The sequence below is a fragment of the Dermochelys coriacea genome, chromosome 1 (assembly GCF_009764565.3).
Source record: "Dermochelys coriacea isolate rDerCor1 chromosome 1, rDerCor1.pri.v4, whole genome shotgun sequence".
NCBI classification, from domain to species: domain Eukaryota; kingdom Metazoa; phylum Chordata; order Testudines; family Dermochelyidae; genus Dermochelys; species Dermochelys coriacea.
In genome coordinates, this window is record NC_050068.2 from 77,035,046 (window position 1) to 77,047,849 (window position 12,804).

General features: G+C 38.8%; 1 protein-coding gene across 9 annotated transcripts in view; it reads right to left on the bottom strand.

The window, feature by feature from the left end:
* DACH1 (dachshund family transcription factor 1) overlaps nucleotides 1-12,804 on the bottom strand; it is a 455,347-nt gene that overhangs the window by 221,473 nt on the left and 221,070 nt on the right. For 5 of the 9 annotated variants that reach the window (XM_043504582.1, XM_038387908.2, XM_038387909.2 and 2 more), the window contains exon 3: nucleotides 4,891-5,052. In XM_043504582.1, coding sequence (XP_043360517.1) covers nucleotides 4,891-5,052 — 162 coding nt within the window. Of the gene's footprint in view, nucleotides 1-4,890; nucleotides 5,053-10,462; nucleotides 10,523-12,804 lie in introns of all 9 variants that reach the window. The other 4 variants (XM_038387906.2, XM_038387907.2, XM_038387910.2 and 1 more) reach the window with 1 other exon arrangement.

Sequence of the window (12,804 nt, forward strand, 5' to 3'; positions counted from 1 at the left end):
AGCAAGGCAACCTTTAATTTCAGGCAACAGATCTTGGCTTTCCTTACATGTGTCTCAGAGTTTAAATGTTGTAAGCTAACGTGGATAAAAAGGAAGCCTAAAATGTCAAGAGCCCCTCTTAATTTTCAACATATTTTGTGGTTGTTTATGGATTATTTTGCTAGCTAAGTGTAAAATACTGTCTTGTATTTCCTAATTGTGTTTAGAAACAGAAAACACCAAAGTCTTTATGATTGCTTCATTTCCTTGAAGAAATAATAGCAGGTTTTTTGGTATGATATAGTTTAAACAATGACATTTTCTTGGGACATCTGTTTTGAGATCACTTTTTGAATAGATATGAACTCATTTCCTACTAAGAAAGCAATTTACTATTGTTGATAGCTGTTTACAAGTTCCATGAGTCAGATATAAGCTAGTGGCAAAGGTCCTCTCAAATCCTTGGAGTATTCCTTAAACTGTTTACATAGTATTTTAAGCATATAAAATATTAAGGGAAGCAAAATTACAGGGACTTTTCCTATTAATTTACAGTAATTTGAGGCTAGCTCAGAGGAATGATTTAAAATGTATTTACTTGTAAAAATTTCATTCCTTTTGCTCTCTTTGTTAATGAAGTATTACAGTAAGCACAGTAAGTGTTTAAAAACAGTGAAACAATTGAGGAGCTAACTGTACTTATATTTTTGGAGTATAAAACTCAAATATAGAATGTGTACATAATTTACATGCACTAAAATAAAATTATTACTGATCATAATAATAGAAGATATGTTAATATAGCAAACAAATAGAAAAAAAAGTCAAGTCAATTTAACATTTGACCTTGTAAATTTTCTTCTTTTAATCCTGCATTTATAAGAGCATAATCCTAGAAGCAGTAGAGTTTTGAATGCTGGTTTATATAGATAGTTCTTTAAACAAACAAACCAAAAATTATCTGTCCTGCATGTTGTGTCTAGAGTTGCCATTAAAAAGAATCCAGGACATTTTTCCTTCTTATCTGCAATGTAGCTCATATCAGCCACCCTGTCACAAGACAGTACTTGATATAAACAAGAGATTGCAAAGACATCTCAGTAATCAATATTAGGATGGCTACAGTATGGAAACTCCAACCACTGCATATCATTTGTCTCAGCATCTATTTCTATGACCAAATGAAGCATTAATTCAAATCATAAATCTATGGTGATTTAAATCTGGGAATGAGCACCTGCCTGCTTTAATGATTTATTTTGTACATTTCAGTAAGCAGGAGATTTGTCCATATGAACTGACAGGTCACCTTCAGATGCCAGTAGCAGACTGTTTATCACCATGCAGACTAGCATCTCATCTTAGCAAGTAAATATTAAACTAAAAGAATCCAATTGATTGTGGATGGGGGAGAAAGGCGTAGCTGCCATATATTTTACTCAGTGTGCTAATACCTCACTCTGATTCCCCCATGGTTCCTTATTTTTTCTCCTAAAATGACAATTCTGGTGGGAGGATGCAAGCTCAAGGTTACCATGTAAAACTGAAGGATATAAAATAATTACTTATTAGTATCATTGACTTCCTTTAATTTTTTACTTGTTAGCCTTTTGGCCATTGTTTCAAAGGACCAGTTAATAAATTTGTGTAGTGCTGTGAATAACTGCAAAATATTCAGCCACAAAAATGACTTTTATAAGTCATATTAAGTGTCTGATTAAAACCAAAAAAGCAAGACAATTCCAAACTAGAACTAACAATTCAAATTGGGACTTCATGCTTCATTTTTCTTACTTTGCATAGGTACTGTAGGAGCCTGAGAATCCATGTATATTAAATATGCTATAATAGCACAATATAATGGAATAAGTTACTTTTGTGTAGCTTTAACCGTGAATTTTCATGCTTTTATATGTGTTTAGTCAGGTACATCACATGCACTTAAAATGTAGACTGTGATCAAATTTTTTTTATTCATCTTTTATCCCTCACCCCAGCCCTCAATAATATATTTAAAACGCAAGTTCAACCATATATATTGTAACTCGCTAATAATGTAGGTATCTAATACTCTTAATTAGTTCCAGATGTCTAGATAAACAAAATATTGACTAGATATGTAATGATAACATTTTAAAATACAGGTTTCAGAGTAGCAGCCGTGTTAGTCTGTATTCGCAAAAAGAAAAGGAGTATTTGTGGCACCTTAGAGACTAACAAATTTATTAGAGCATAAGCTTTTGTGAGCTACAGCTCACTTCATCGGATGCATTTGGTGGAAAAAACAGTATATCTCTCCTCTGTTTTTTCCACCAAATGCATCCGATGAAGTGAGCTGTAGCTCACGAAAGCTTATGCTCTAATAAATTTGTTAGTCTCTAAGGTGCCACAAGTACTCCTTTTCATTTTAAAATACAGGTTCTGGTTATAATGGGGGAGATTTTCAAAGGCACATGTGGCAACTAGGCACCTAATTCCCACTGACAGTCAATCTGAGTTAGGCTACTGCCTTCCATTTGTGCCTCTAAAACTTTCCCTCAGTAGTATAATAGTTCTGTCAAAGCCTGCTTGATATTTCTTAGTATAGCATCCAACTAGGAGCATCCATCAGGCCAGTGCAACTATCACTGACACAAGAGTATAATGGCTATTTTTAAGCCATTATGGTTTATTCTGATGACCTAGTTAGAGATTTTTTTATCTGTAATTGATTGATCTAGTATAATTATTAGTTTTTATTTCTATAAATCCGTAAGTGTATATGATGCTATACACTAGGTAAGCCATGCTAAACAGTAAACAAAGTCCTGAACCAAGAGGCCCTGAGCAATTATAATATAGCAGATGATAGTGTAACCCAAACAGGCATATTGCACTCACAGAGATTTTCTTGAATACATGGGAGAAATTAGAATGTTACTATTCATTGCAACAAGGTTGAGGAAGAGTTTCATTCAGTACTTAGGTAATGCTGAGTGGCTAGCAAGTGTAACTCATACATTTTGCTGAAGCCCTGAACACTGGCAGGCGCCTCTCACTGAGCTGTAGCACTGAGCCCCACCACTTTGCAGCAGGGCAGAAGCCTCTAGGAGATGTGCCCGGCTCTCAAACTTCTGAAGATTATCACATGCATCTGGGAGGATCATTAAGTTTGGCCACCTCTGCTTTATATATATAGTAGTACATATTTACTACAGAAATAACTTGACTGTACTTATGAATTGATCACTTTTGATTATCATATTAAAAGTCTATATATTTTGCTTTCATAGACCGTGTTTGGCCCACATGTTTCTACATCTGTGACTACCTCTTCATCCTGCCAGCTGGTAATGCTACCCTCACATTCTTCCTCACTGCCCCATTTTTCCTCTGCTTCTCTGAGGGCCACCTGCTCTCCCTAGCACACTGTAGCATCTCCCCTGCTCTCAGATTTCTGTTACTGCCTTCCTCTTACTCACCCCTGACTTCCTGCCAAGAAGACAGGTTGTTTTTTCCCCTCCTCACAGTTTTGGTAATTGCTGGTATTTCAGTGGCTAGCACACTAGTTGGAGCTTCCTTCTTCACTGTCACTGGAGAAGCTTTCCAAAGTGCTGGGGTGGTTTTTCTCTACTCCTAGAGCAGTTCTTTATTTAAAAAACCTGACACTCTCTTGATAGGAATTTTCAAGTATACAGTTTGTTGTTGTTGTTTAAAAAAAAAACATGGCCAGAGTGTTTTGGCACTCCAGTCTACATTCTATCTTTTATTTTTAATGAAAGAAATGCCCCTCCCCTGAAATCAACAGGGGGTGAGCTTTGATCCATCTGCAGTGGAAGTATGCCATGCAGAAAGAGGGATATGAGAAAGCATGCATAGCTGGATGCTCCCACCTCGGGTCCACCACCTTCCCATTGGTTGGAGATGGGAGAAAAGTCTCGCCCATTGGCTCTTGTGGGCTTCCTTAGGCTCTTGATCTGGTTAGCAGCCACTTTTATTTATTGTTAGTGAAGGAAAATAGACAACTATTTATTTGAGAGTAATCTCAAAAGGTATGAAGAATATGGAGAGGGGAAAGGAATGTACTGAACCATCGAGAGCTGTTTTATTTCGATATATGCTTATCCTGAGTACAGTATTCTGAACACACATTTTAGTCACTAAATTACTACTGCTGAGTTATCTTGTTAGTACTGTCTCAACGTAATAAAGGGAGTCAATACAATAAAAAGGTATAACAAACCATTTTATTGCAGAGACATGCATATGATTTAGACAACAAAAAAAGTTAGTCTAGCTTTGAAGTGTGTTTTATCAAAACAAACTTGCCAGAAAAATGCATATAATGTATTGGAAGAATTCCTTTTTTGAAAGAACAGGAGTTGCTGATAATTGTTTAAGAAACAGAAAAAACCTCAGTAAACAACATTTTAAGAATGTCTTTATTAAAATAGGAGAGTAATTGTAAAGCATGGTAATAATTTATTGTGTATGTATGTTTTCCTTTTGTCACAGGGCACCTGAATTTGTGAAATATTTTGCTTTCAAGCAACTGTTCTGAATTACCCAAAGTTGATACTCAATAGAGTGAGTAGGAGACATGGTTAAATTTCACTCTGACACCTTCATCTGTCACCATACCTGTACTTTGAAAAATGAACTCTTAGCAATCAAACTGCTTTCTTTCATGGAAAATATTAACTGGGGTCTGAAGTAGCATCCTACAAAGGAAAGGATGTTCTTATAATAGTAACAACAATGCTGAATGCTCCTGTAAAGGTCAGCTACAAAAGTGGCCTGCAAATGTGCCAATTTTTTCCAAAATCAAACCAGGTTCAATGGTCCGAGGAGGGGTGGGGGAAGGTATCACTGTAGCAAGATACTGATACATTACTGGCATGTACGTATGTAATGTTGACTTCCGAAACTTACCGACACTTGAATTCAGATCTCCATTCTCAGACTCTGTTCCATGTTGGTTATTACTGGCATGATAGTTGGACATAGCTTCTAATTTGATTTTTTTCACTTTCATTGCTTCTGCTATGGCTGCATTGGTAGCAGCTGCTGCTGCTGCAGCTGCTGCTGTCAGACCTACAAAGAAATATGAATGAAACTTAATATACATTATACTATGACTCTTCATTAGTGTAGGGCTTGAAACTGTTACTCTTCCTTCGTCATTTACTACATAATTAGCAGAGAATAATACTGAATAATATTCATCCTTATTTGCTTGGGAGATTGTTTACTTTTTAATGTAAAATGCATAACATACTATGTAAATAGTTACTTATATACACGTGAATTCATAAAATTGCTTTAGGCAGAATACAACTGCAGCTACAGACATACCCATTTAGAAGCCTAGCTTTGCCAGCAAACCATGTATTTAAGTGGAAATGTGGGTGTAAATAAATATACCTACGATAAACTGTGGATGCAAAACTACACTTGAAACATTGGAGGACAAGCTAAAAATCAGGGCCATAGAGTTTGAATAGCATATTCATGACTAATAAGTTATATTCACAATTAAGCCATTCTCCCTGAGCTCACATAAAATTCCAAATTACTCTAGCAGTATAAATGGGGCATACTAAAACAGCCATAGCTTTCTTAAAGGAAAGGTTAGCTATGTAGATCATAGGGAACATATATCTATATAATTATTTACAATCCTACAAGCAGGCTTAGACCTCAAGGCCTCTACCAGAGATACCACACACAAAGTGCGTAACTCCTTTAATTCCCAACCACCCTCCTACAACCCAAGTTCTACACCTCCTATCACAAATTCTCCATCTCCAGACTAAATCTCTGCATTCAGCTATCTTTGTGAAACACTATATTGTAATAATGAGCTGGTACTGATACTGGTAATGAGCCTCCTGTGAAGAATGATTGGTAGAACTGCTCAATTTGCTTTTATCACACTACATTCAGCCTTCATCCAGTGCCCTGAGTATGGGGCAGTGCATAGCTGCATCAAGCCATGAGAAGCCAAGGGGAGAAATTTTAATTCACAGACTCACAGTTCCTCTCCTGTTCCCCTCTTGCTTCTGCAAAGGGAGAATTTTGCCACAGCCTCTACCAACGGCAGTATGCCCACAGTTCTTTTGCAACAACCCTCTTCTTCTGTGTGGTGTGTTGGAGAGTGGTGGGAGGCACAGCTCTGTCCACTCCTTACCCCTCTCCATGTATCTGATTCCTCCCAACCCCACCCTGGATCTAATAGGCAGAGATGGGGTCTTACTCCCCCTTAGCAAAGCAAAGGTACTACAGGATTGGGCTTAGGGTCCCAGCACCTGGAAACAAGTGATGAGGGCAAAATCTCAGTTGTTCTTTTTAAGTAAGTTTCTAGCCCTCCTGGATGCAAAGAAAAGCATCCAAGTTTAACTAGTACAGTGATGTTTGCCTGAATCTGCAGACAGCCTTAAACTATTTCTCTGAGGTGTGAACTGCTTCACACACCTCAAAAGGTAGTTAACTCTACAACTCACTACTCTGGGCGGGAGGGTCGGGGGGCAGCACCACCACTTCAGCGGAGGGATCTGTGTGGCCAGAGGAGAAGAGTGCAGTAGAAGTCCAGCCTACCTGCCCAAGCAAGCAGATAACCCCTGCCTGCTGAAGTAAATATTGGAGAACCCCCTGCTGCCACCACTGCTGTTTCTGATGAGGGGTCTCCTGCCTCCTCAGTGGGAAGAAGGGAACCCCTATAGCCACACCTGGGTTAACAGGCCAAGTGGGAGCCTGCTGGATCTGCTGGAATGCGAGAGGAAGCGATCCCATGTCGCTGCCCCTGCCTCTTCAGATTGGGGGATGGGGACATAATGGGAGCCAGGATCATGAGTGCCCTGTGTCATACTGTGTCTAGGGCTCTAGATTGCCTTAACTCTTATTTCACTGCATGTAACTGAGGGCCAGATTGTGGCTAGCCCTAATTTCCTGACAAATCTTTAATGCCTCCAAGTGTTGCTGGAATTATAAATTACACCATAATTACTTTCTGTACAGTTATACCAATATTAGTTATAAAATTGCTATTTAGGCAGTAGGAAAGAGTTCAAAAGTCAAATATCAAAGAACAAGGTGAACAGACATAAACCTATTTTAATATTTACTACTATTATGAAGCTTGCATATTCAGATCTGACTAATACAATAACATAGATGCTTTTCAATGATATTTTTATCTTAGGGGAAGGATATGATGATATACATTATGCAGATTTGGTTAGGGGTTCCTAAATTAAGCCAGAGAAAAGAGATGATGCACCTCTGAACTTACATTTGTATCCTGTGTTTGTTATACAGCACAGTATCCTAAACTTCCTTTTTCTTAATACCATTGTCAAGCTATTGCTAGTGTCTTTAAAGAATGGTCCTTTACCAGAAATGTCCAAATACAGTATACCTAATGAATGTAAATTTTCTTTTGCATCAGAATACCCCAATATGCAACCCTATTCTCTTCCTATTCTCTGCTATTCTCTAGAGTTGGCCAAGGCTTTTGTATGAGGACTAGAAATCTCAAACACATGCTGTTGAGCTGTTAATCTGCCATTACCAAAACTCTGCTTGTGGTAATATTTTTCTCTTAAAAAGGGAAAAAAAATAAATAAAGATAGGAATTGAACTCCTGTATTCATTCTCTCTCTTACATAATTGCACAGCTGACTGACATAGGGACACTTTGCTAATTTAAAGCATGAACCTGCTACTGAGTCAAATTCATTTCACCCATGTAAATCCTGAAATAACAGGTTAATACAGATGAATGCACAGGATTCAGATGGGGGGAAAATCCACAAAGCTGGGGACAGTGCTCAAGACTGCAGCACAGTCTGTCCCCGAAGTAATTCCACGCTAGCACAACTACTCCTGTGCTGTCACTCTGTTCTCCACACCTTTCATAACCACAATATGGGACATAAGTGGCATGCAAGATCCTGAGCTAGCCATCTGCAGCATGATATATTCTGCCACTGTTACAAGACAAGGTCTCTCCCCAACAGAGGGCCCTATTTATCTCAAGTCCTCTCCAGAGAGGACTCTCAAATGTACTGTAAAGGGCAGAGAGTACAATTCCGCAAAATAGCAGCTACTATTCCATTGTTTGAAACTCTGAAAATATGATTCAAGCTGAGTCAAAAAATGTCTTAAATTGTTGTTTAACTCTCCTTACCCCCCACCAAACTAAACACTATTCAGTATCACTACTCTCTTACACCAAGCTGCCTAGGAATCTCCTAGCTATGCAGAAATTAAAGTAATAGTACAGTATAGTACTTTCACATTTTTCGTTATGCAAACTGCATCTCCGAAAATCAGATGACCAAATGCCACCTTTAAAGGCAATTTAAAATGGAAAAGAACTATATTGGATATTCAATAGCTCAGATAATAAGTTACTTTACTCTCTGTTAATATTTGTTTGAAAAGTTAAAGAAACGTCAAAATACTCAGTAGACTCCAGTCCATGGTAGTTATCATTAATATTCTAAAATTGATAAGCTGTTTATGTCTGGCATTCTTCCTGCTGATTATTCTGTAAGACAGGCAGCTTTATAACTATCTCATCACTCCACCGTCACACAAATTTCATCGACAGTGCTCATGCACAGCTATTAGCAATATGAATCTAACCATTACAAGAGGGAGGAAAATCGAACATGTGGCATTAATACGCAGTCCTGGTTCCTAACCATCTGATAGGCAGATGGTGTAAAGCGGATTCTCCTGCTGAAATGAAGGGGGACATCATTTAAAACCTTGTTTGCATTCTAACTGATATCAGTGCCATATTGATATACATGATACATCATGGCAGGATTTGAACAATCTAGTTTGTTTCAGTCATAAATGTTTACAGCCTTGTTTTTTATCTTTAGAAGCATGTTTTGAAGAGCGTATTTTTAATTTATGAAACCTATTGTTTACTTCTGTTGAACCAGAAGATTAGCAAGGAGCAGGAATATTAAATTACCACAACCACAGCAATATAACTAAGATGGATGAATAAAGCATGTTTTTTTCAATAAAAGATGTTAGTAAAGGAATTAAAAAATTAGCCTAGACATTTTATGCATTAAACACATTTATTCATTTAAACCTTCTAGCTTTTTTTCCCATGAGACATACTTAGAAGTTTAATGCTTTACACAGCTATTCATTTAAAGCTCTCACTGTGTGCAATTAATCTTGTCCAACAATTTAATTCAAAAAGCAAAACATCAAAAAGTAAAGTCCAATTCAACAATCATGGTCCTGAAGTAATCTCCTTGCTACTGACAGTTCCTATAGACTCATCGGCAAAAGTCTGTTCAAGGTGTCGTGTAAGAGCTGTGTGAGCTTGAATTATAACTCAATTGAAAGCTCTGCAAGCCTCAGTAGGAACTCACATCTTAACTTCAGCTAGAAGCAGACCACCAAATGTGTGAATGATCTTTTTCTACAAAGCCCTTTACCCTTCTGCCACTCAAATGCTGATCATCAGTACAATTTTATGTTCTTGCAATCATACATATTTTAAAATAAACATATTTGGAAAGAGATACATTCCAAAAATTACACAGTTTGTAATTGCTGTCATATGTAATGTGTTTTAAAAACATAATAGTAAATTTAAATGCAATTTTAATTTTTAATCCATACTGATGCCAAGGCTATTTGGAAAATCTCTTACCTAAGTGGGGTAAAGAGGGCTGGAAACTGAGAAATTAGCTGCAATGTTTATTTGTATGATTAACTAATTAGACCATCCTTGGAAGAAATAATTGCCAATTTCTGGCTTCTGGGGGAACACATTGTAATCTCCCTCAGTGTTCCTAGCTGGTTTAGAACAGCAATTCACAGGACTGGACAAAAGGGGAAGGTGCAGAAATTTAAAGAGTCATATTTGGCACATGGCTCTTATAAGCAAAGGTTATGGAACAATCCAGACAGTCACTAAGGTTTTACAGGGAGCAGTATCGGAGTACATCGTTTTTTTTTTCCAAACTCAAGCACAGAGCTGGAAAGGATTCATTTGACATGCAGGATTGGTACCGGGTTGCAAGAGACATGTTTTGTCATTGGGTGAAAAGGAAAAGTATCACTTAGTGAAAGCTCAATTTTCAGCTCAGTAAAAAGGAAGCCATGGAGTCACAGCACATTCCACAGTCTGGTGTTCAGCATTTGCCAGTACTTGGGGCTTTAGGGGTTTGGTGTGCTGAGCAACTGCTCGGCCGCTTTGGCCTGCTGGGTCTTTGTAGCTGTTCAATATCTTAACCAAGGTGCTTTTTAGTGCTTTTACCAAATATAATCAGCAGCATTTTCCTGACAAATTCTGGTCTCGTTTACACCCAGGCAACTCCATAGAAGTCAGCAGAGTTTCATGGGTGAAAACAAGACCAGATTTTGGCCTATTACATGTGCGACTCCAGGGCCAGAAATGAATGAACCAAGCCAAAGCCTTCAGAATCACTTCTTCCTGACAGGAGACCTTGGAAATGCAGTTTACCTTCTCTAGCAAGATGCTCAGGAGAACAGCCCACTGTGCTGGCAAGCAGACATCCCAAACCTGTGAAAAAAATGCAGAAATTGGGCTTGTGTTTGGTTTAACTGGCTTGTGAGTTGGTTGTTGGCTAGTTTTTGGCTTTTAGCTTGTTGGGCTTGTAGCTTGTTGCTTGTTGTAGCTTGTTGCTTCTATTTTTGATTGGCTCCCGGCAAGCAGGGGCAAGGGGCAAGCAGGGGCAAGGGGGTGAGGGAGTCAGGGGTGCACAGAGGGCCCACCACAGTCCTAGACTGCACACCGGGGGGATCTAGTCACATAGAGTATTGGGGTTCTTAGGGATTGGCTTGTTTTGGCCTTGTTTTGAAATGGGATTAGCTTGATTTTCGGCTTATTGTGAAAGTTGGGGTGCTTATTTACTGCGTGAAGTTTGGCAACTGTGCTGACAAGTTTATTCAAGAGTATCCAAGTTGATACCAGTGATGATGTCTGAGACAGGCTACTGCCCTCCCGCATGTGCTCCTGCCTGCTTAGGAAGGATTTATCCAAATTCTAGTTTTGACAATGTGAGCAGTTTATAACCAATCAAATCAGTAAAAAAAAACCCCAGGACTGTATGTACACACATAGATTCATAGATTCATAGATACTAAGGTCAGAAGGGACCATTCTGATCATCTAGTCTGACCTCCTGCACAGCGCAGGCCACAGAATTTCACCCACCCACTCCTATGAAAAACCTCACCCATGTCTGACCTATTATACACACACTGTAGTTTGGGCATACTGCACATTCAGTATACTCGTATTCATCTGAGTAGTCCTCGCACACACATACTTCCAGCGAACTCAGTGGGACTACTAGTGACAATACCATTTGGGTGACTAAGGATTCCAGAGTCAAGCAGTAAAGTAATAACTGACAAATGACTCAAACAGACATACAGCACAGCAATACAGATTTGTTTATGGATGTTTACAGAATCATACTGGGAAAACCTGAAATACTGTTTCTGTTATACAAGACAGGTAAACGAATTGTATAATTGTTGGTGTCTCTTCTTTACAGGGCTGGCTCCAGCGTTTTTGTCGCCCCAAACAGCAAAAAAAAAAAAAAAACTTGCCGCCGAACGGGGAGGCGGAATCCTGCTCACTGAACACGGAGGCGGAGTAATGGTGCAGCTGCCGAATTGCCACCGGCGACCGAAGAAGAGTCACGTCCCCACCGCTGAATTGCCACTGAGCCCAACCTCCTGCCACCCCTCTACATTTGCCGCCCCAGGCACATGCTTGATTCACTGGTGCCTGGAGCTGGCCCTGCTTCTTTATTACATGACCCTTTCAATCTGCTAATTCCAAAGGTTTCTTTTGGGGGTTTGTGGTTTGTTTGTTTTTTAGTTTACATCCAATTTTTGTAGGGTTTTGTTTTGTTTTGTTTTTTTAACATTTTCATGCCATCTCACCTTGGACAACATAGAACAAGTAAAAAAAATTGTCAATGGCGGGTGTTACATTTCATTTCCTCTATTTGCTGGAAAGTTCATTTCAGCATACAGAAATATTTTATCTATCTTGTGGGAAGAAATCCAAGTCTTTTCTAAGTTCTGATAGAAGCCTTTTCAGTATTTCAAATTAATACTTAATCCTTTTTCTTTAAGTTTATTTCAGCTGCACTGACTTGAAAATAATTAATGTCTTTTCTTGACCTAATTTTGGATTTGATCATGTAGACGGTAGTCAGGCACAGTGGTAGTTTTGCCTCAGGAGGAAATGCAGGACTTAAGTCTATGGACTTGATCCTGAGCTTACTGTAGTTAATGGCAAAGCTCCCATTGACTTCAGTGGTGCAGGTTGAGGCTCTAAGGATACATCTAAACAGTGAGCAGCAGCCCATAACAACAAGCCTCAGAGTCTGGGTCAACAGACTTGGCCTCTCAGGGCTTGTGCTACAATGCTAAAAACAGCTGTGTAGACATTGTGGCTTGATCTGGAGCTCGGGCTCTGAATTTTGAGCCTGAGTTCTAGTCAGAGTCCCAATGTCTACACAGCGCTGTAGCACAAACCTGCAAGCCCAAATCTATTAACTCAGGCTCTGAGACACACTGCCACTCACTGTTTATACGTAAGAAGTGACCTATTATCCCAATCCCAACTGAAGAGCATGGGAATTATTCCACTGATTTTGAATAAAGCAGATCAGAAACTTAGGCTTTTATGTTCTGTGATGGAGGACACAAAAACAATGGGGGATCCACACCAGGACAAAAGTCTGACTACACAGAACAGGTTGCAGAATGTGAAGCCTTAGATTGTACTCAAATGTTCTGTTAAAATACATTAAATCTTAGCAG